Genomic DNA, 22,210 nt, shown 5'->3' on the forward strand with positions numbered 1-22,210 from the left:
TAAGAGACATAGGTGTCAGATACACAAGATATATCTTCATAACAAAAATAGACAACAGGGGGAAAAGCCAGTTTTGACAAGATCTGAGTTCTCCAATCTAAGAAGCAATTTTCAACCTACCACCCCAAAAGTATGGAAAGTTGCGGGGCATTAGTGCATAGGTTATACATGTCTTTCAGGTAATTTGGGACGCTTGTTCTGTGTGTAGGTATGATTCAAGGTTCAACTAAATGGGCAAACTCCTAAAATGGCACTGCTAGCCTTTGTTATGAGAACAACCTAGTGAACCCTGACATTCTGATCTTCTGCAGCTCCTAACGCTATCATCCAGGATGTCCAGCACCCAGCAAAAAATATAAAACTAGGCAAGAAAAAAAAAAGTTTGCCTTGAGAACAGTCATTCTCTATTTCTCCTGATCTCCAGTGCTTTTATAGCTGGCTTTCTAAAACTTGTTTGCTACACACCTAGATTTATAAAATCATTCAACCCTTCCCAAAGTTTGTTGATTTTTGCAAAAAAAGACCTCTTGCCTGCTAACACCTCCAGACCCTGTCTGATTCTCATCACATCTCTTCTCTTCTACTGGATCTATGAAACCCCGTTGAGTCCTAATCGTACTATAACCTACCTCCCAGTATGACACCTTAACATACTCTTTATTCCTGATTGTGCTCATTAGCCAAAGGCAGGAAAGTCTACAAATTCCAACCTACAAGAGCCCCTGGTAAAGACTTCTCTATGCAGGTCTGATTCATAGAAAGATTCGTTTTGTTTGGTTATGAAATCAAAGCTCCAGTACTAATTAAAGTATCAAAAATAATTACACCAATGACTCTCCTTAATTGAAAATAAGACTTCTTAACTAAAACCACCCAAAATCAAGTCATTGGTGCCAGAAGCCCAGTACAGAAAGTCATTTTTCTACTTTACTATTGTAGAGGCCTTAAAACATGGCCACAAACTCTGACGTAACTTCCATTAAGAGATGAGGTCTATGTCTTTTATCCTTGAATGTTAGTGGGCTTGTTAATATTTTGAACCAATGGAGTACTTTAGAAGTAACATTCTGTGACATTTGAAGCTAGGTCACAAAATGCCAGCACTAGTTCTCTCCCAGTTCTCTTGGAATACTCCTACTAGAAGCCTTGAGAGACAGTATGTCAGAAGTTTAATTACCCTGAGATTACCAAATAGGAGAGGCCAAATTCTGGTCAATGTCTCCTACCAGCTGAATCCACCCTTCCTGCCAACCCCACTGGAAGGTGCCAGACTTAAGAAAAACCATTTCGGACCCTCCATATCAACTCATCTGCCAGGTGAATACCATCATATGGAGCAGAAGAATCACTTGGCTGACCCATCTGAACTCCTAACCCACAAAATAATCACAAATAGTTTTACAAATTTACAAATAATTACAAATAATTAGTTTAAGCCAGTTATCTGCAACCTTTTTGGTACCAGGGACCAGAATCATATAAGACAATTTTTCCATTGTAGGAGGAGGTGGAGATGGTTTCAGGATGAAACTGTTCAACCTCAGATCAGGCATTAGATTCTCATAAAGAACATGCAACCTAGATCCTGCATGCACAGTTCACTATAGGGGTCGCTCCTATGAGAATCTAATGCCACCACTGATCTGATAGCAGGCAGAACTCAAGCAATAATGTTCCTTATCCTGCCGCTCACCTCCTGCTGTGTGGCCAGGCACCTAACAGGCCACAAACTGGTACCCCGCAGCCCAGGGGTTGGGGACCCTGGTTTAAGCCACTAACTTTAGAAAAAGTTGTTATAAAAAGCAATATACAATTAGAAAAACAACTTGCAGTTTAAAAAAGGTAATATAGGTCAGGCACAGTGGCTCAAACCTGTAATCCTAGCACTGTGGGAGGTCGAGTCAGGCAGATCACCTGAAGTCAGGGGTTCAAGACCAGCCTGGACAACATGGTGAAACCTTGTCTCTACTAAAAATACAAAAAGTAGCTGGGTATGGTGGCACATGTCTGTAATCCCAGCTACTGGAGAGGCTGGGGCAGAAGAATCACTTAAACACAGGAGGTGGAGGTTGCAGTGAGCTGAGTTTGTGCCACTGCACTCCAGCCAGAGCGACAGAGCAAGAATCAGTCTCAAAAATAAATACATTAATTAATTAATTAATTAATTAATTAATTAAATTTAAAAGGTAATATGTAAAAAGTGGCCAACTGGGAAACACTGAAGAAACTTGCCTTTGAATAAGAAGTGAACATACCACTTTCTAAAGCACTGTATGGAGCTGTGCCTTTGCGTATTCAGGCACCCCCAGGAAGGCAGAGTTGCTAGCTTTTCATTCTCCAAAGGGGACTGTCCTGCGTAAGCAAGTGTGTCAGCAACATCTCTCACAGGGTCCATAAGGCCACTGCCTTTTGCATGTTTGATCCCCGTTCAGTCTAGAAAAGTAGTCCATGGTTTACTAGAATTGCAGTACATCATTTTCCCTTAAGCACTTTGGCAACACTGCTCCCAGTCTCTTATAGCACAAACAGATACTCTGAATCTTTTCCTCTCTGTGATACTCATTGGTTATCACACTATTTTCTTGTCAGAAGAGAGACTTAGGAATATAGAAAAAAGTCACATTGAGGATTTGCTCTTTTTTTTTCATTGTATTTTATTCTTAAATCTCTTAGAACTCTACCAATGACTCCCCCTTTAAGTACACTTAGCCTTTAATCTCTTTTCTAATCACTGCATTCATTTTGTGAGCTCACTGGGGACAAAAACTCCTACCTACTATCTCAGGTAGAATCTCCGTCATAAGAAGTGACATCCTAAACTCATTAGTGAGTTTTTAATCATCAGAATCCTATTGAATAAAGACCAAAGTAACACTGAACAAGGTGTTGAGCAGATACAGATGATATTTAGTCCAGTATTGCAGGATTGCTCAGGAATCTTTGATGGTAAACAAAATATCAAAAGAGAACACTAGGCCAGGCACAGTGGCTCGTGCCTGTGATCCCAGTACTTTGAGATGCAAAGGCGGAAGGATTGGCTGAGGCCAGGAGTTCTAGACCAGCCTGGCCAACATGGTAAAACCCCATCTCTACTAAAAATGCAAAAATTAGCAGGGCATGGTGGTAGGCATGTGTACTCCCAGCTACTTGGGCGGCTGAGGCATGAGAATTGCTTGAACCCAGGAGGTGGATGTTGCAGTGAGCCGAGATCATGCCACTGCACTCTAGCCTGGGCAACAGAGAGAGACTCGGTTTAAAAAAAAACAAAAAAGAGAGAGAGAGAGAGAGAGAGAGTACTAAAGACAGGCTAAAATATTATGGAGGCCACTTTAGGTCACTTTTGGCAGTCTTCAAAGACAGACCTTGCACATTGCCAACAGATGCCCCTTTGCAGTCAGAAAGATATCTAGGCAAGCTTTATAATCATACAAGAAGTGTGCAATCCACACTTTTTGAGGCCCCCCTCTTTTTTTATTTTTTTGACGCAAGGTCTTACTCCCCCGGGCTGTAGTACAGTGGCATGATCATGGCTCACTGGAGCCTTGACCTTCCCAGACTCAGGTAATTCTCCCACCTTAGTCTCCCAAGTAGCTGAGACTACAGGTGCATAATAACGCCCGGCTAATTATTTCTTTTTTTATTTATTTTTTATTTTTTATTGCATTTTAGGTTTTGGGGTACATGTGCAGAACATGCAAGACAGTTGCATAGGTACACACATGGCAGTGTGTTTTGCTTCCGTTCTCCCCTTCACCCACATTTGGCATTTCTCCCCAGGCTATCCCTCCCCGGCTCCCCCCCGCTACCGCTGGCCCTCCCCTTTTCCCCGCAGTAGACCCCAGTGTTTAGTACTCCCCTCCCTGTGTCCATGTGTTCTCATTTTTCATCACCCGCCTATGAGTGAGAATATGCGGTATTTCATTTTCTGTTCTTGTGTCAGTTTGCTGAGAATGATGTTCTCCAGATTCATCCATGTCCCTACAAACGACGCGAACTCATCATTTCTGATTGCTGCATAATATTCCATGGTGTATTTGTGCCACATTTTCCCAATCCAGTCTATCATCAATGGGCATTTGGGTTGATTCCAGGTCTTTGCTATTGTAAACAGTGCTGCAATGAACATTCGTGTGCATGTGTCCTTATAGTAGAAAGATTTATAGTCCTTTGGATATATACCCAGTAATGGGATTGCTGGGTCAAATGGAATTTCTATTTCTAAGGCCTTGAGGAATCGCCACACCGTCTTCCACAATGGTTGGACTAATTTACAGTCCCACCAACAGTGTAAAAGTGTTCCTTTTTCTCCACATCCTCTCCAGCATCTGTTGTCTCCAGATTTTTTAATGATCGCCATTCTAACCGGCTAATTATTTCTGTATTTTAAGTAGAGACGGGGTTTCACCATGTTGGCCAGGCTGCTCTCGAACTCCTGGCCTCAAGTGATCCGCCCGCCTCCACCTCTGAAAGAACTTGGATTACAAGCGTGAACCACCACATCCAGCCCTAACAGGATACCCTTGAGAACATCACAGGATGCCCTTCCTCATTACTTCACTTCATAATTCCTTCCCCAATTTATATTCATTTATGGAGATGACCAGACACAGGCAATTACCATGCTCAAGGGCTGCGAACTTTCTTACTGATACTGTAAAGCTTATTTTGGACTCTTGTTTTAGAAAGAATAAAATACAGTATAAGACCACTAAATTATCCAGATTGGGATAGAGGGCTCCTTTTGCTACAACCCCAGGAAATGGGAAAGTTACAATCAAGCAATGAATTCCTGGCATGGGGTGAAGGGCACTCATTAAGCCTAACCATCTCAGCATTCCTGGAATTACGTGGGAAACAGGGAGCAAACACTCGATATATGATTGAAAGTTGTTGGGACAAAAGGGCACAACATAATTAAACACAGAAGAAAATGAGTCAGTCATGTGGCAAAGTACCAGCAAGAACGGTGAGAAAACAACATCTCAAAAGATGAATACTACTTCAATATGTGAGGGCTTTGTTACTGGGTAAATAGAAGAGATGGAGAAACAACTAGGGCTAAAGAGAAATACAGCTGAGCTTTCTAGTGCTATCTGAAAGAAATGGGTGCAAATGCCTTTGAAAACAACATGGGCAGTAGTCCACAAACTTTGTGGGCAGAGAAGAACATTTAGTAGAGTGTGTATTAGCAAGGGGGCCATCTAAGAGGCTCCAGGAAAAGCATGAATATTCGTCTCCTGTTAGTACATTTAAAAGCAAATGTTTTAAACTGAGAAAATTCCCAAGTCATATATCCACAAGCAGAATCTTGCGAGTAACTAAAGACAACTAAAAACCATGCTTACGTAATCAGTATTTTTCCCCTTGTAAAACTCTTCCATATTTACTGTATTATTTGGAGCAGTTTAAACACCCATAAGAGGTAGGAATTATTTTCCTCACTCTACAAATAAGAAAAAGAAGCCCAGAAAAATGAAGTGATTAATCTGAATTCAACAAGTTAGTGACAGAACTAGAATCAGAGCCTTAATTCTCTAATTCCCCTACCTCCAAGTTCTGCCTTCAATCCTACTTCTCTAGGAGTCTAGATTCTATGAGCAGTATTTTGAGAAGGCAGTACCACACTATCAAAAAGAAAGAGGTTTTATAGGTAAATGAGTTCTAGCTGCGGGAATAAATAGCTTTAAGAAAACTGAGAAGTCCATAAAAAGTCATCTGATGGAAAAAGGTAAAGTAGACCATTTTGATATTCTCTACGGAATTCCCATCTTACCATTATGCCCCCAATACAAATGAATATTGATCAACATAGACATTTTAACACTTAAGTCTCCAATAAGTCTGGGGTGGGAACAAGGACCAGTATTTCCAACAATTTTCTGCTGGTGCTGGTCACGATGGTACTGCCGAGTCTAAGGACCACACAAAAAGATTATTTTTTAGGCTGTTAAAATAGACTTTATAAAAATGAAACAGGTATAAATCTAGCAAAGTATGTAAAAATTCTATATAAGCAAACTAAAATTCTGATAAAATAAATCAAAAAGATATAAATAAATGGCAAGATAACCCATGTTCACAATTAGGAAAAGTCAATATTTTTAAGATAATCAGTTTTTCCCTGGTATCTTAAAAGCAAATCCTAATACAAATCAAAAAGATACCTCTAGCATCTTAAAAAGCAATCGCAATCAAAATCCCAGCAAGTTATTTTGTGGATATAAACAAATTGATTAAGCTTATACCTGACTTCAATGCTTTTTACAATAGAATTACTACAATGTGAAAGTAATGAAGACAGTGTGGTATTGGTGAAAGAGCAGATAAATAGATCAATGGAACAGAAATAGCCCAGATACAGACCCATACAAATATTGTCAAGTGACCTTTGATAAAGAACAAAAGGTAATTCAAAGGAGAAAGAATAGTATTTTCAAAAAATAGTGTTGGAGCCATGAAAAAAAGCTCATCATCACTGGCCCTTAGAGAAATGCAAATCAAAACCACAATGAGATACCATCTCACACCAGTTAGAATGATGATCATTAAAAAGTCAGGAGACAACAGATGCTGGAGAGGATGTGAAGAAATAGGAACGCTTTTACATTGTTGGTGGAATTGTACATTCGTTCATCCATTGTGGGTGACAGGGCAGTGATTCCTCGAGGATCTAGAACCAAAAATACTATTTGACCCAGCAATTCCATTACTGGGTATATACCCCCAAAATTATAAATCGTTCTACTATAAAGTCATGTGCACATGTATGTTTATTGCAGCACTGTTCACAATAGCAAAGACTTGGAACCAACCCAAATGTCCATCAATGATAGACTGGATAAAGAAAATATGGCACATATACACCATGGAATACTATGCAGTCATAAAAAAGGATGAGTTCTTGTCCTTTGTAGAGACATAGATGAAGCTGGAAACCATCATTGTCAGCAAACTGACACCAGAAAAGAAAACCAAACACCACATGTTCTTACTCATAAGTGGGTGTTGAACAATGAGAACACATGGTCACAGGAAAGGGAACATCACACACTGGGGCTTGTCAGGGGGGTGGGGGGGCTAGGGGAGGGATAGCAGGGGGTGGGGGGATTGGGGAGGGATAGCATTAGGAGAAATACCTGATGTAGATGATGGGGGTATGGATGCAGCAAACCACCATAGCACATGTATACCTATATAACAAACCTGCAGGTTCTGCACATGTATCCCAGAACTTAAAGTATAATAATAAAAAAGAAAAGACAAAAAAACTATTCTATAAATTAAAGATTAACAAATGGATAATTTGGTTAAAAACACTAAACACCTTAATCTCTGTCAACATGTTCAAAGGTCCTGTTTAATGTCCACTGAAATTATTTTTCACTGAAATTATTTTTCACTGAAATGAATACAGATGGGATTTGTACATTAATTTCCTTCTACCTAATGCCAAACTCTCAGGGTGAAAGCTTGAAACAGAATAACCACATCTATTACCTAAGTATCTTTACAGCACCAAGAAGCTGTCTGACAGAAATCAAAATAGTATAGGATTAATCCAAGCATAAAGGACAGGAAAAATCCCCTCTATCAGCCATGAACTCAGCTTCAGTGACAGTGTTAGTGACTTACCATCATCATTCTCTCATTTTCTACTTCATTGAGCAACTCAGCAAATTCCTTGAAGGATTCAGCTGGAAGGAGAGAATAAAATGTAAAACAAATTAATCGTGGTGCTTTATAGATAAAACAGAGATCTGTGCAACGGAAGTAGGGACCAGTGCCCTATGCCCACATGGCCACTAGAGGAAGGTGTCAAATCTGAGGACAAAAGCAGGTGTTCAGTACCTGTTGAATGTTTATTTTCTTTTCTTTCCTGTTTTATCTATCCCCATATGCTTTAATATTTTATTTAATCCTTACAGCCACTCAGGAGTAGCTAGAATTTCTCTTATTTCATAGACAAGCAAAAAGATTAGGGAAAGGACCAGGGGTTTGCAGTGCAATGACTGGCAGCTATAGAACCCTGAAATGAGGTTGGGTCCCTGTTCCATTACTGACCAACCACAGAGTATTGCTGTAAAAACTAAATTGGATGGCAAATGTAGAGTGTCAACACAAAGTAAATAATCAAAGTAAAATTACCTTTTAAAATCAAAGTAAATTACCCTTTCTACCCTCCCAAAGTTTCTACTATTAGAGTGCCAACTGAGCCCCTTACTAGCAGGGCGACTGGGCAAATCACTTCCCTTCTCAAAAATTCAATGTCTTTATATACAAAATGATAAATTAAGCTAATTAGTCGTTAATGCCTCTTCAAATTCCTTAACTTCTCTCCAGAAGCAGGAAGTATATTTTCAACTGGTGTCTGAATGAAAGCCTGAAAAAACAAATTTGTCCATACTAACATTTTTAAATGTTAGTTTAAAATTTGGGTTTCCTCCTTAAAAGAACTGAACAAATCCAATACTCCTGGTGTCAAGGAAATGAGTTTTGGGGTCAACACAGGATACAAGGCAATGACATTTCTTTCTTCTGAGGATTAAGTTGCTGCAAATACCTAGGGAGATCACCTTTGCAAACACTAAATTCATTCAGAGTTCAACCGTAGCATAAAGAAGGTAAACACCATATTCAGAAACAAAAATAGGAACACATGGAAATGCTTATTGACTTTCTGTCCCCAAATACTTTATGCTACAAAAAGAGTCAGAGAAATTTTTTTTGATTGGCGTTTTCCCAGACATGATCAGTTTACCTCTGAAGGAAATGTGATAAATATCATATTCAAACATTTAAAGCAAAAGACTAATTTCATGGATATTAAATGTGTCAAGCCTTCTGCTGGAGGCTTGAATTGTGACAATAGCTTTATTAGGTACTTCTTATTATCACTGAATTGAAGGAGAGGGTAAGTAACTTATTTAAGGTCACTCAGGAAACAAATAGAAAAGCTAGGTATCAAATCCAGAACTGTCTTGCTGCCACAACTAAGGTATTGCCACTGTCACACTGCCAACAACTCTCTAAGCAGATAACTGATGATTACGTAACTAAATATCATCTAAATGGATTATCATATACCATTTAAATAGATAAGCACAGATAATAGCTAGAGGAAAGTCACTACTACCAGCAGCTGTGATTTTAAAATGAGCCTGACTTCACCATTTATGAGGAAAGAAATTCCAAATTAAATAGTATTCAGAATGTCTCAAAGTGAGCTTTGGCTAAAAGGTCAGATCTTTTTCCTTTTTTTAGATGAAGTTTTACTCTTGTCGCCCAGACTGGAGTGCAGTGGCACCATCTCGGCTCACTGCAACCTCCACCTCCCATGTTCAAGCAATTCTCCTGTCTCAGCCTCCCGAGCAACTGGGATTACAAGCATCTGCCACCACGCCAGGCTATTTTTTTGTATTTTTAATTGAGGCATGTTGGCCAGGCTGGTCTCGAACTCCTGACCTCAGGTGATCCACCTGCCTCGGCCTCCCAAAGTGCTAGGATTACAGGCATGAGCAACCTGCCTGGCTGGTCACACCATTTTTGAAATTAAGATATTATTGTCATGCCACATCGCCATATGATATAGTTTGGATATCTATCTCCTCCAAATCTCATACTGAAATTTGATCACCAGTGTTGGAGATGAGTCCTGGTCCAAGGTGTTTGGGTCATAGGGGTGGACCCCTCATGAATGGACTGGTGCAGTCCTCCCAGTAATGAGTGACTTCTCTCTGTATTACCTGTATTACCTCCCACTTCCTGATCTGACCATGAAAAACAGCCCGGTATCTCCTCCACTCTCCCTTGCTCCATCTCAGGCCATGCAACACACTGACTCCCTTTCTTCTTCTGCCACCACTGGAAACTTTCTGAGGTGCTCACCAGAAGCAAACACTGATGCCATGCTTCCTATACAGTCTGCAGAACCATGAGTGAAATAAACCTCTCTTCTTCATAAATCATCTAGCCTCAGGTATTCCTTTATGGTGATGTAAACAGACTAAGACACAATAAAATGCACCATTTTAAAGTGTACAATTCAGTGGCTTTTAGTATTTTCATAAAGTTGTACAACTATCACCACTGTATAATTGCAGAACATTTTCATCAACCCCCAAAGAAACCCCAACCCCATTAGCATTACACCCCATTACCACTTCCTCCCAATATCCTGATAACCACTAATCTAGTTTCTATTTCCATGAACTTGCCTACTCGAGACATTTCACATAAATGGAAACATATGTGACCTCTGAATCTGGTTTATACAACTATGAACATTTATAAACAAGTTTTATGTGGATGCATGTTTTCTATTCTTTTGGGTAGTGCTAGATCATATTGTAACTCTATGTTTAATTTTTTGAGGGAATACCAAAACTGTTATACAAATCACCTGCACCAATTTATATTACCCAAAGTAATGTAGGAGGGTTCTAATTTCCCCACAACCTCACTAATAACTTGTTATTGTTCATTTTTTGACACCCACAGTCCTAGTGGATTTGAAGTGGTATCTCATCATGGTATCATTTTGCATTAGCCTCAATGAGTAATAAAATTAAGCATCTTCTCATTTTTTCATGTGATTATTGGCTATTGGTATATTTTCTTTGGATAAATGTATTTTTAATTATTTTGTCCATTTTAATGGAATTACTTGTCTTTATTGTTGAGTTAGAATACTTCATACAATCTGACACAAGTCTTTATCAGATAGATGATTTGCAAAAATTTTCTCCCATTCTATGAATTGTATTTTCACTTTCATTATAGAGTCCTTTAAATAATAAAGGTTTAAAATTTTCCAGGAGTCCAGTTGATGTTTTCTTTCTTTTGTTGTTTGTGCTTTTGGTGTCATATGTAAGAAACTACTTCCTAGACAAGGTCATGAAGATTTATCCCGGTACAAATTTATATAGAGACTTATAGTCTTGGCTCTTTACTTTTAGCTACTTGGTCCATTCTTAGGTAATGTTTGTATATGGTGTGAGGTATGGGTCCAACTTCATTCTTTCACATGTGTCTCTTTCATTATCTCAGCACCATTTGTCAACAAGTCTTTCCACTATTAAATACTCTTGGCACCTTTGTCAAAAATTGACCAAAAATTAAGGGATGCTTATTGGACTCTTAATTGTATTCCACTGATCTCTAGGTCTGGTCTTATGTAATACCACACATTTATAATAACAGCACATTTGAAATGAGATTTGAAATGGGAAAGTGTGAGTCCTCCCCTACTGTTCTTTTTCAAGATAGTTTGGCTATTCTGGTATCCTTGGATAACCATATGAATTTCTTATTACCTTGACAATTTCTTTAAAAGGGGCAGCTGAAAATTGGATAGTTATTTGCTTTATTATTAATTTTGGAATTATTGCCAACTTAACAATATTAAGACTTCTTATCCATGAACTAGGTATGTCTTTGGTTTGGATATTAAGGTGCTACTGGCCTCAGAATAGGTTGTGAAACAGTCTTTCCTCTTTAGTTTTTTGAAAGAGTATGTAAAGAAACAGCATTCATTCCTTAGATATTTGATAGAATTCACCAGTGAAGTTATCCAGGCCTGGATGTTGCTTTGTGGAATTTTTTTTTATGACAAATTCAGTCTCTTCATTTAGTATAGGTCCATTCACATTTTCTATTTCTTCTTGTATCAGTTCAGTAGTTTGTGTCTTTCTAGAAATCTGCTCATTTCATACAAGTTATCTAATGTCTTCACATAGAATTGTACAGTTATGCCTTGGTATATGTGAGGGATTAGTTCCTGGACCCTCACATATTGCAAAATCTACACATATTCAAGTCCCACCATGGGCCCTGTGGAACCTGCACATATGAAAAGTTGGCCCTCCATGAATGTAAATTTCACATCCCACAAATACTGTATTTTTCTATCCAAATCAAAGAGAAAAAATCTGCATGTAAGTGGACCTCTGCGGTTTGAACCCATATTGTTTAAGGGTCAACTATATCTAGTATTTCCTTATAATCAGTTTTATTTCTCTAGGATTAGCAGTAATGTCCCTATTTCATTTCTGATTTTAGTAATTCAAGTAGTCTCATGGTCAGCCTAGCCAAGGGTTTGTCAATTTTGTTTAACTTTATGAAGAATAGATGTTTGGTTTCAATGATTATCTTGTTATGTTGACAAGACTGCCTTATTAGTATATTCTTCTTCTGTTCTCCATTTCATTTATTTCGTCTCTAGTCTTTATTATTTCTCTGCTTCTGTTTCTTTAGTTTGCTCTTGTTTTTCAAGTGTCTTAAGATGGAAAGTTTGGCTATTGATTTGATAGCTTTGCTCTTTTTTAATATAGGAATTTGAAGGTACAAATTTCCTTCCAAACACTGTTTTAGCAGCATCCCATAAGATTCAGTATGTTGTGACTGTTTTCATTCATTTCTATTTTTTCTTTCATTTTTCTCTTATTTTTTTTACAAGAGTATCTCTTTGTCATCTTCTTTAATTAGTTAGACTACAATATGTTTAGGCTTGTATCTCTAAGTTTAACTTGTTGGATATGCAGATTCATGTTTTCCACCAAATTTGTCAATTTATTTCTTCAAATATTCTTTCGTCCCTGTCTCTCTTCTTCTGAGGTTCTCATTCTGCATGTGCTGTTACACTTGATGATATCCCACAGGTATCTGAGGTTCTGTTCATTTTTCTCAATTATTATTCTGTATTTCCCTCACATTGAATGATCTCAATTCACTTGTCTTTAAATTTGCTGATCATTTATTCTCCCAGTACAAATATGATGGTGAAACCCCAGTGATAAGTTTTCATTTCAGTTATTATACTACAACTTTCAACTGCAAGTTTCAGTTAATTCATTTAAAAAAATCCATCTCTTTATTAATATTATCTATTTTGTTCTCATTCATTTCTTAAGTTCTTTAGACATGGTCTCGTTTATTAATTTAAATATATTTAAATAGGTAATTGAAACTTTTTGTCTAGGAAATCTAATGCAAGGGCTTTCTCAGGGACAGGTTCTATTAATTGCCTTTTTTCCCTTGTTCAAGGGTCATATTTTACTATTTCTTTGCATGTCTCATTTCTTAAAAGTTAACATTCTAAATAGTGTGGCAACTTTGGAAATCAAACTCCTCTCTTTCCCCAGAGCTTGTTGTTCTTGTGGTTGCTGGTTGTTTGTGTCTTCATGGACTAATTCTATAGTCTGTATTCTTTGTCATATGAAGCCACTAAACTCTCTGGTCAGTAAGCTCACTGGTCAACAAGTGACTGGACAGAGATTTCTTTAAATGGTTTGAATGAATATCTCCAAGCCTTTGTCAAAGGGCTCTCTGTGTATTGTATTCAACATTCAGCCAGACAGTTTGTAACTGTACCTTAGCCTTCACTCCTCTTTGTACAGAGCTGAAGGTCAGCCAGAAGTGAGAGATTAGAGATGTCTGCAGTCTTTCTTCTAGACAGGTGCAAACGCTGGGTATGTACAAAGCCCTTCTCATATGCATGACCTCCTAGATTTCCAGGAATATCTCACAGCTTTTCAAAGCTCTCCAAAGATAATTCATTCATTTTGTCCTTTTAGGTTTATTGCTCAGTTTCTTTTTCCTACGTTATTCTTTTTGCCATCTGTGGAAAATGTAGTACTAAACAACTACCACTGATTGTTTTTAGAAAATGCCCCAGGGGGCAGGTGCAGTGGCTCACATCTGTAATCTTAGCACTTTGGGAGGCTCAGGCAGGTGGACTGCTCGAAACCAGGAGTTCAAGACCAGACTGGCCAACCTGGAGAAACCCGGTCTCTAGTAAAAGTACAAAAATTAGCTGGGCATGGTGGCAGGTGCCTGCAATCTCAGCTACTTGGGAGGCTGAGGCAGGAGAATCACTTGAACTTGGGAGGCATAGGTTGAAGCGAGGTGAGACGTGCACTGCACTCCAGCCTGGATGACAGCGTGCAACCGTCAAAAAAGAGAAGAGGGGGATGGGGGGAGAGCGGAGGGGAGGGGAGGGGAGCGGAGGGGAGGGGAGGGGAAGAAAATGCAGTCAGGCGTGGTGGCTCATGCCTGTAATCCCAGCACTTTGGGCTTTGAGAGGCTGAGGCAGGTGGATAGTTTGAGGTCAGGAGTTCAAGACCAGCCTGGCCAACATGGTGAAACCCTGTCTCTACTAAAAATACAAAAAATTAGCCAGGCGTTGTGGTGGGCATCTGTAGTCTTAGCTACTCAGGAGGCTGAGGCAGGAGAATTACTCGAACCAGGAGGCAGCAGTTGCAGTGAGCAGAGATCTTGCCACTGCACTCCAGCCTAGACAACAGAGCAAGACTCTGTCTCAAAAAAAAAAAAAAACAAAAAAGAAAAATAAAGAAAAGAAATCAAGAAAGCAATCACAGGCAGGTTGCAGTGACTCATGCCTTTAATCTCAGAGCTTTTGGAGGCCAAGGCAGAAGGATTGCTTGAGGTCAGGAGTTCCGTCTCAAAAAACAAACAAACAAAAAGAATGAAAGAAAACTCACTGGTAAAAAACAAACCATTTAAAGAGCAAACTCTGAGTCGGCTCAAATAACATAAGCCCTGTGAGCGATATCTCTTAGATTTGAGGAACCTCAAACCCATTCTACCTTCACCCATGGCTGCTAGAATAGTGGTTTATAGAGACGTTCGTTTTCAAAGCTACTATGGAACTGCAGCAAGGATTGGGAACATAGCAAATCAAAATGTCACAGAGCTCAGTGTTTTCTCAACTACTCCGCCATTTTTTTAAATAAACATGCCTTGTTTTTTGCAAAATGTTGGTTCATTTCTGGAGTTTTTAAAAAGTTGACTTTGGACAGTGTTTTTGCTGCTTTTATGAAAGATCAAATTTTTGGAAGTCATTTTTCAACCATTTCCACCAAAGTAACCTGGTCAGGGCTTTTTGATCCTTACTTTCAATTAACATACAGCTTCAGTAATTGTTAAATCACTTTAAAATTAAGTTGCTGAGTCAATAAAAACTTCATTGTTGAGTGGCCTGAAAAAGCCCTATGAGTACGTTTATTGCTTGATAGGAAGACTTCAAATGCCTACAGAAGTGTGTGGCACAGGGCAAGAAGCCTGGGGGACAAGAGCAAAATTTTTTCTCAAAAAAAAAAAAAGAGAGAAAAGAAAAGGGCAAAAGCAGAAGGTTTGGACAAGGGTTATTTCTGACTCAGAATCTTGAGTTCCTATAAAGCCTCCTATAGATCTCTTTTTAACCAAATATCACGGATAATTAATCACAGCACCTTCTAAAAACTAAACCTGCAAATGGCTCTCTAGAATTAATGGAAGACAATAAAAGCTTTAGTGAGGAGATCAGACTGTCCATTACAGAGTGTGGGAGAAAATAGTCATTAAGGAGCACAAAGTCATTAAAGAGAGTCTTTTTGCCCTCTTTTCAGATACTAGAACCAGGGACTAAGAAAATTTCTAAGAAATAGAAGAAGACAGGTCCACATAACCATAACCAACAACAACACCATCATCAATAATAGCAACATCCCCTGCCCTAACACCACCACAAAGCATGGCTTAGAAAACTCACTGCAATATTCCTCAATAATGTTTAGCAGTCCAAGATTTTTTTAAGAAAGATCACAGCAAGAGAACATTATCCTTGAAAAATTTCAGAGAATAAATCACAAAAAGTTAAGAGAAGTGAGAAGGGAAAAGCAATATGGTATATGCTTCTCAAGTTTTTTATTATTCATCATTATAACTTTAGTGATGAGAAAACTGAGGTTTAATTTAGCAAGGTCATATAAATTACAGTGTCATGTACTGTCTTCCAAAAAATATTGTTAATTTCTAATAAAAATTGGCAATGTGAATCAAACAGTTTAAAATTATCTATACCCTTTTACATTGTAAATTCATATCTGGGAAACCATACCTAAAACCTAATCATGGAATTGTCATGGTGGAAAACACCTGTAATCTCAACACTTTGGGAGGCCAAGGCAGAAGGATTCCTCGAATGTCTGCTGGCAACACAGTGAGACTCCCCCCCATCTCTACAACAAACAAACAAACAGAACTAATTCTGAATACAGGGGAATAAATCTTTATATCCAAAGGTAGGCATTCAACACTATTACTGATGATGAATAAATGAAAACACATAAAATATCCAATGATTGGGGAATAATTAAGTATGTTCACTTAATGGACTATTATTGAATCTATTAAAAAGGAAATTACACAAAATTTTCTGAACATGACAAAATAGAGTGTCACACTATTTTTAAAAAGCAGAATATAAAAATCTGCACACAACAATTGTACACAAGTACAACTATATGCAGAAAATTGTGTTTTGACCCCCAAAAAAGCCAAGAAAAAACATACCAAAATAATCATGATTCTTGGCAAGGTGCAGTGGCTGACACCTGTAATCCCAGCACTTTGGGAGGCCAAGGCAGGCGGATCACGAGGTCAGGAATTTGTGACCATCCTGGCCAGTAAGTAGAAACCCCATCTCTACTAAAAATACAAAAATTAGCCAAGCATGGTGGCATATGCCTGTAATCCCAGATACTCAGAGGCTGAGACAGGAGAATAGCTGGAACCCAGGAGTTGGATGTTGCAGTGAGCTGAGACCATGCCATTGCACTCCAGCCTGGGTGACAGAGTGAGATTCCATCTCAAATAATAAATAAATAAATAAATAAATAAATAAATAAATAAGTGTGATTCTTTGTGGAGTACATATATGTGTAAATTTTAAAGTCAAAAATGAAATGCTTTAAAGTCTAAAGTCTCACTTAAAGTTGGGCATGGTGGCTCATGCCTGTAATCCCACAACTTTGGAAAGCCAAGGCAGGCAAATTGCTTGAGCCCAGGAGCTCAAGATCAGTCTGGACAACATGATGAAACCCAACTCTACAAAAAAAGCTACAAAAATTAGGGCCAGGCATCATGGCTCACACCTGCAATGCCAGCACTTTAGGAGGCTGAGGCCAGTGGATCACTTGAGGGAGTTCAAGACTAGCCTGGCCAACATGGTGAAACCCCCATCTCTACCTAAAATATAAACATTAGGCAGTTATGGTGGTAGGTACCTGTAATCCCATCTACTCAGGAGGCTGAGGCAAGAGAATCACTTGAACATGGGAGGTGGAGGCTGCAATGATCTGAGATTGTGCCACTACACCCTAGCCTGGGCAACAGAGCAAGACTCCAACTCAAAACAAAACAAAACAATAACAATAAAAACTACAAAAATCAGCTGGCTGAGGTGTGCATCCCAGCTACTCAGGAGGCTGAGACGGAAAAACCAAATGAGCCTGGGAGGTCGAGGTTGCAGTAAGCCACAATCCCGCCACTGCACCGCCGTCTGGGTGACAGAGCAAGACCCTGATTCTAAAAAAAAAAAAATCCCACTTACACTACTTCTTAGCTATGCGATCCTGGACAAGTTTCTTAACCTCCATTTGCCTCATTCTACCTCCTTAAAATTGCTCTGAGAATTAGATAGTATACACGAAGCAGTATATACACAGTAGGGGCTCAGTATATGGAAGCTAACAATAATCTTTTTTGTCTATTTCCATATTTTTGTAATAAAGTATCTTTATATTATAATGCAATGATACCAATAAGCTCAATTATTAATTTTTTTTGTTTTTTTCTGTTTTTTTTTGTTTTTTTTTCTTTTTTTTAATTGCACTTTAGGTTTTGGGGTACATGTGCAGAACATGCAAGACATTTGCATAGGTACACACGGCAGTGTGTTTTGCTCAATTATTAATTTTTTTAATGAAAACTGCCTACGATCATGTAGCCAGTGAACAACAGGTCAGAATCTGAACTCAGGTCCAGCCAAATCTAAGACCATGTGTCTAAATCCTACCAAATCCCCATAAAGAAAAGTAAGACAAGATATAAGGGTCATTGCTATGGATACATTATGGTGGCAGGAACAGAATAGAGGGGAGAGCTCAGAGTGAAAGATTACTGGAGTCCAAGAGACCTTATTGAGGAAGAAAGAGTAAATGGCAGACAGGACTGAAGGCTGGGCCTGCCAAATGATGCTCCTGAGAAAATAACACTCACTTCACTAGATCTCTCAATTAATAGGACCATCTTTGGATCATTTTGTACCATTTACTTGACCCTGGCTGGCACTTAACCAGCGGTCAGTCTCCAGATCAGTCAGATGAGAAATAGGCAAAAAGGTATAAAAAGCCCATGAGAATAGGGAACTCATGTCCAGCAGTCTCCTCATTCTGCATAGGTGCCATCTTCTTCACTCGAATTTCCCAGTGGAACCTCAGAAGGTCTAGGAGCTTTGAAAGCACACTGGGTTGTGCCCAGACCGTATTAAGAAATCCCACACCCTTCTATGTTCTGAAAAGTAGCTAGACTGCAAAGGACCACCTCATATACATATAACATCAATCTCCATCCTTCTTCATGCCTCCCATAAGATTTGCAGGTGACTCCCTTGTTTACCTGCCTCTACAATAATCCCAATTTCTTTCCTTTTCTTTGAGATGTTCCTCATTAACAAAGGTTCTCCCTATGGCAATAACTTCCTTAACTGTCCGGTACATAGTTTTGGTGCTTTTTGCTTCATTGTCTGACTTGCATAGGAAGCACCGTGTAATCAAAAGAGATGTTTAGACTTCCCTAGCTTAAATGGGTTAAATGTTACTGATGTACATACTCCAGAAATTGAATGCTATACAGGAAGTTCTTAGAGAACCATCAGTGTTCTTGCTTTCCATGGTATGTTTTATTAAGATTTTTCAATCTCTTTACTTGATATCCTTTTGTGTGGCTGGGGGTTGTTCAATCAATCCTCCCACCTCAGCCTCCTCAGTAGCTGGGATTACAGAGATGCATCACTGAGCACAGCTTTACTTGATAATCATGATATATTCTTGGTATATTCTAACTACAAGCTTGGTATATTCATGATATATCATATCATAATTATTATGTTATGTCTGAAGACTTTTCTTTATAAAGGTTGTGTTCATCAATTTTTATAAATTAAATTTAATATTCACTCTTCTTTGAAAATAGGGTTATTATAATTATAGATTTTTTGTAAAATGCTTTTTTGGAATGATGTTTCTTGTTTTTTATATGCCACATAAACCCCATGTACTTTTCAGTTGCATTATTCTTCTTGTAATCAAATATCAAGTCTTCCACTTTTGAAAATGATCAGTAATGTTAGCCACTGCCATTTTAAGTCTTTTCTCATCTATACATAAATTTTTATGTTTTAATCTGATGCTTCCCTGAAAGTATTTAGAATCAGCTCCTAGGCTCAAGTGATCCACCCACGTTGGCCTTCCAAAGTGCTGAGATTACAGGCATGAGGCGTGGTGACCAACGTGATTATCACCTTCTCCTATGACTTTGAGTCATGGAGAACTAAAACCTGACTGCCCAGATTCCAACAGAGACTTCTGATTACCTTGCATTGTCTCTTTTCTTCAAGATCTGAGAAGAAGCTCTATAAAGTCAAGCCCAACAACTTGATATAAACCTCCAAGGGCTTATCACCACAGCAGAATGTGCATTGGGCTAGAACGTTCCCCAGAAAAGCTATTGCCTGAACTAAGAAAGTCTGGCAAAATATTTGGTTCATGCATTCCCCATATGAAAGATAACCAATATGGTGAACAATGTCACCAAACGCACTGACATATATGCTTAAGAGCTTTGAGATGTATAACCAAAAGGTTTTTCCCCACCAAGCTCATGAAAATCACTGAACCTTTAAAATTCAACTCCTGGCTCTTTACTTAAACACAATATTTTATATTAGGGCTTATTTTTTTTTTCTCATTTTAGCCATTCCTCTTTTAAGACACCTGACCTCCAGGACTCTAAAACAACTGACATTTGCCACCACTTCTCAAAGGATACTTCAACTGGTTTTGTAGAAAAAAATACCAAGAAAAGCCCTCAAGAGACTATTTCTTAGGCCCTTCTTTATCCCAACCAAGAGGTTTATGATCTGCTGTGAGTTGTTTAGCAATGAATAATATTCACATTGAACAAAAATAAGGATTGGGGAACTAACAATGTTGAACTCTTGTCTCTCAGAAAGCAGTAATGGGTGGCTGATGGAACTTTCTATCTGCAAGTCTGACCTTCAATCAATCTTCTTGGTTCACAAAGATGTTTCTTCAAATATTTTAGAATAACTGGAGCGGAAATGTGATTTACAGTCTGAGATTTAGAACACTGTTTTTTTTTTCCCGCTGACATAAACAAACAAGCCACTACAACCCAATGGGTGACATTTTCTGGAAAAGACGTAGCAAGGTAGATACACATAAGAAAAGAACTATGCTATCATTGTTCTCCTGATGGATGCTTTGCTCTGGTGATAACAAGACTAAAAAATATTTTTTTTTTTTGAGACTGAGTTTTGCTCTTGTTACCCAGGCTGGAATGCAATGGCGCGATCTCGGCTCACTGCAACCTCTGCCTCCTGGGTTCAGGCAATTCTCCTGCCTCAGCCTCCTGAGTAGCTGGGATTACAGGCACGCGCCACCATGCCCAGCTAGTTTTTTATATTTTTAGTAGAAACGGGGTTTCACCACGTTGACCAGGATGGTCTCGATCTCTTGACCTCGTGATCCACCCACCTCGGCCTCCCAAAGTGCTGGGATTACAGGCTTGAGCCACCACGCACGGCCTAAGACTAAAATTTGAGGTTAAAATATGAGGCTCTCGGAAGAATCTCACCAAATAGTCCCCAGGTGCCTAGGCTGCAAACTTTAAGGAGTATATTCACTCTCAAGTGCCAGCCTGTACTTGCACAACCCTGAGAGTGAGTGCCTTTTTAAATCTGAGCCCTAGCCACCTGCCTTGTCTCACTTTAACCCTGGAACTGACTCAGATATCATCTCTCTGAGAAGGCTTCCTTGTTTATTCTCTCCATCATCCTGTCCCTCAATACATACACATGCTAATCTGAATGAGGGGCTACCATGTGCTTACCTCTACCATAGTTCTTACCACATTGTGCTGCCATTGTCTATTTACCCATCTGCCTCGTTTAATAGACTATGAGCTCCTTGAGGGCAGGAAGATGTGTTCAATGTCTCTGAATCCCTTGTTTATGTCATTTAGTGGACACTCTCTACCTATTCACTATAGAACAAACGTACATATAAGGGATCCTGAGAAAAGAGTAAGCTGGCTGGGCACAGTGGTTCACGCCTGTAATCCCAGCACTTTGGTAAGCCAGGGCGGGTGGATCACCTGAGGTCAGGAGTTCAAGACCAGCCAGGCCAACATGGTGAAACTCCAACTCTAATGAAAATACAAAAATTAGCCGAGTGTGGTGACACATGCCTGTAATCCCTGCTACTCGGGAGACTGAGGCAGAAGAATCTCTTGAACCTGGGAGGCAAAGGTTGCAGTGAGTTGAGATCACACTACTGCACTCCAGCCTGGACAACAAGAATGAGACTCCACCTCAAATAAAAAAAAGTAGCTATGTGTGTTGGCTCATGCCTGTAATCCCAGCACTCTGGGAGGCCGAGGCAGACAGATCTCAAGGTCAGGAGTTCAAGACCAGTCTGGCCAACATAGTGAAACCCTGTCTCTACTAAAAATAAAAATAAAAATGTAAAAAGCAGATTCTCTTAACCCTATGTGGAAAACAAGCCTTTTTCTAGCTCCTGGTACTGTGATGACATTGCAAGCCATTTGCCTATGCTAAAACATATATGATTGGAAACTCTATGAGGACAAGCTTTATAGCAGATGCTCAATAAAATGTTACTGAATGAATCAATTGGGCCTTAGGAGAATCAGGTTCTAATAGTAAATGTGGTACTATGTAGCTGTGTAGGACCTTCAACAATCACATCCCCACTTCTGGATCTCAGTTTCCCCATCCTTTTGAATTGAGGGGTAAACTTGCTACTATTCTCTCTCTCTTTCTCTTATAAGTTTATATAAAGTGCTTAGAAGGACACCTGCTATTTAGTAGCACTCTAAAAGTGTCTGCTTCTTTTATTTAATCTAGAAATCCCATTTTTCAAGCAAAGTCTTACATGAAAGCCCAATATAAACCGCTGCTTCATTTGATCATGAAACATGGGAGACACTGAGGCTCTAAGGAGCACAGTTTGGGAAAGCCTGAGATCTGTCCTGGGGTTCCAAAATGCTCACTGATATTATAAAGACTATGTAAAAATCAAGGCCCTGGGCTCCACTATAGAGATTCTGA

The 22,210-nt window shown here is 39.0% G+C and overlaps 1 protein-coding gene across 10 annotated transcripts in view; it reads right to left on the reverse strand.

Annotated features, from left to right (window-relative positions):
• The window catches only part of OPHN1 (oligophrenin 1), a 426,354-nt gene that overhangs the window by 258,865 nt on the left and 145,279 nt on the right, over positions 1–22,210 (reverse strand). For all 10 annotated transcript variants that reach the window (XM_078363585.1, XM_078363584.1, XM_078363579.1 and 7 more), the window contains one exon: positions 7,633–7,694. In XM_078363585.1, coding sequence (XP_078219711.1) covers positions 7,633–7,694 — 62 coding nt within the window. The remainder of the gene's footprint in view (positions 1–7,632; positions 7,695–22,210) is intronic.

This window comes from Callithrix jacchus, chromosome X, assembly GCF_049354715.1.
Source record: "Callithrix jacchus isolate 240 chromosome X, calJac240_pri, whole genome shotgun sequence".
Taxonomy (NCBI): domain Eukaryota; kingdom Metazoa; phylum Chordata; class Mammalia; order Primates; family Cebidae; genus Callithrix; species Callithrix jacchus.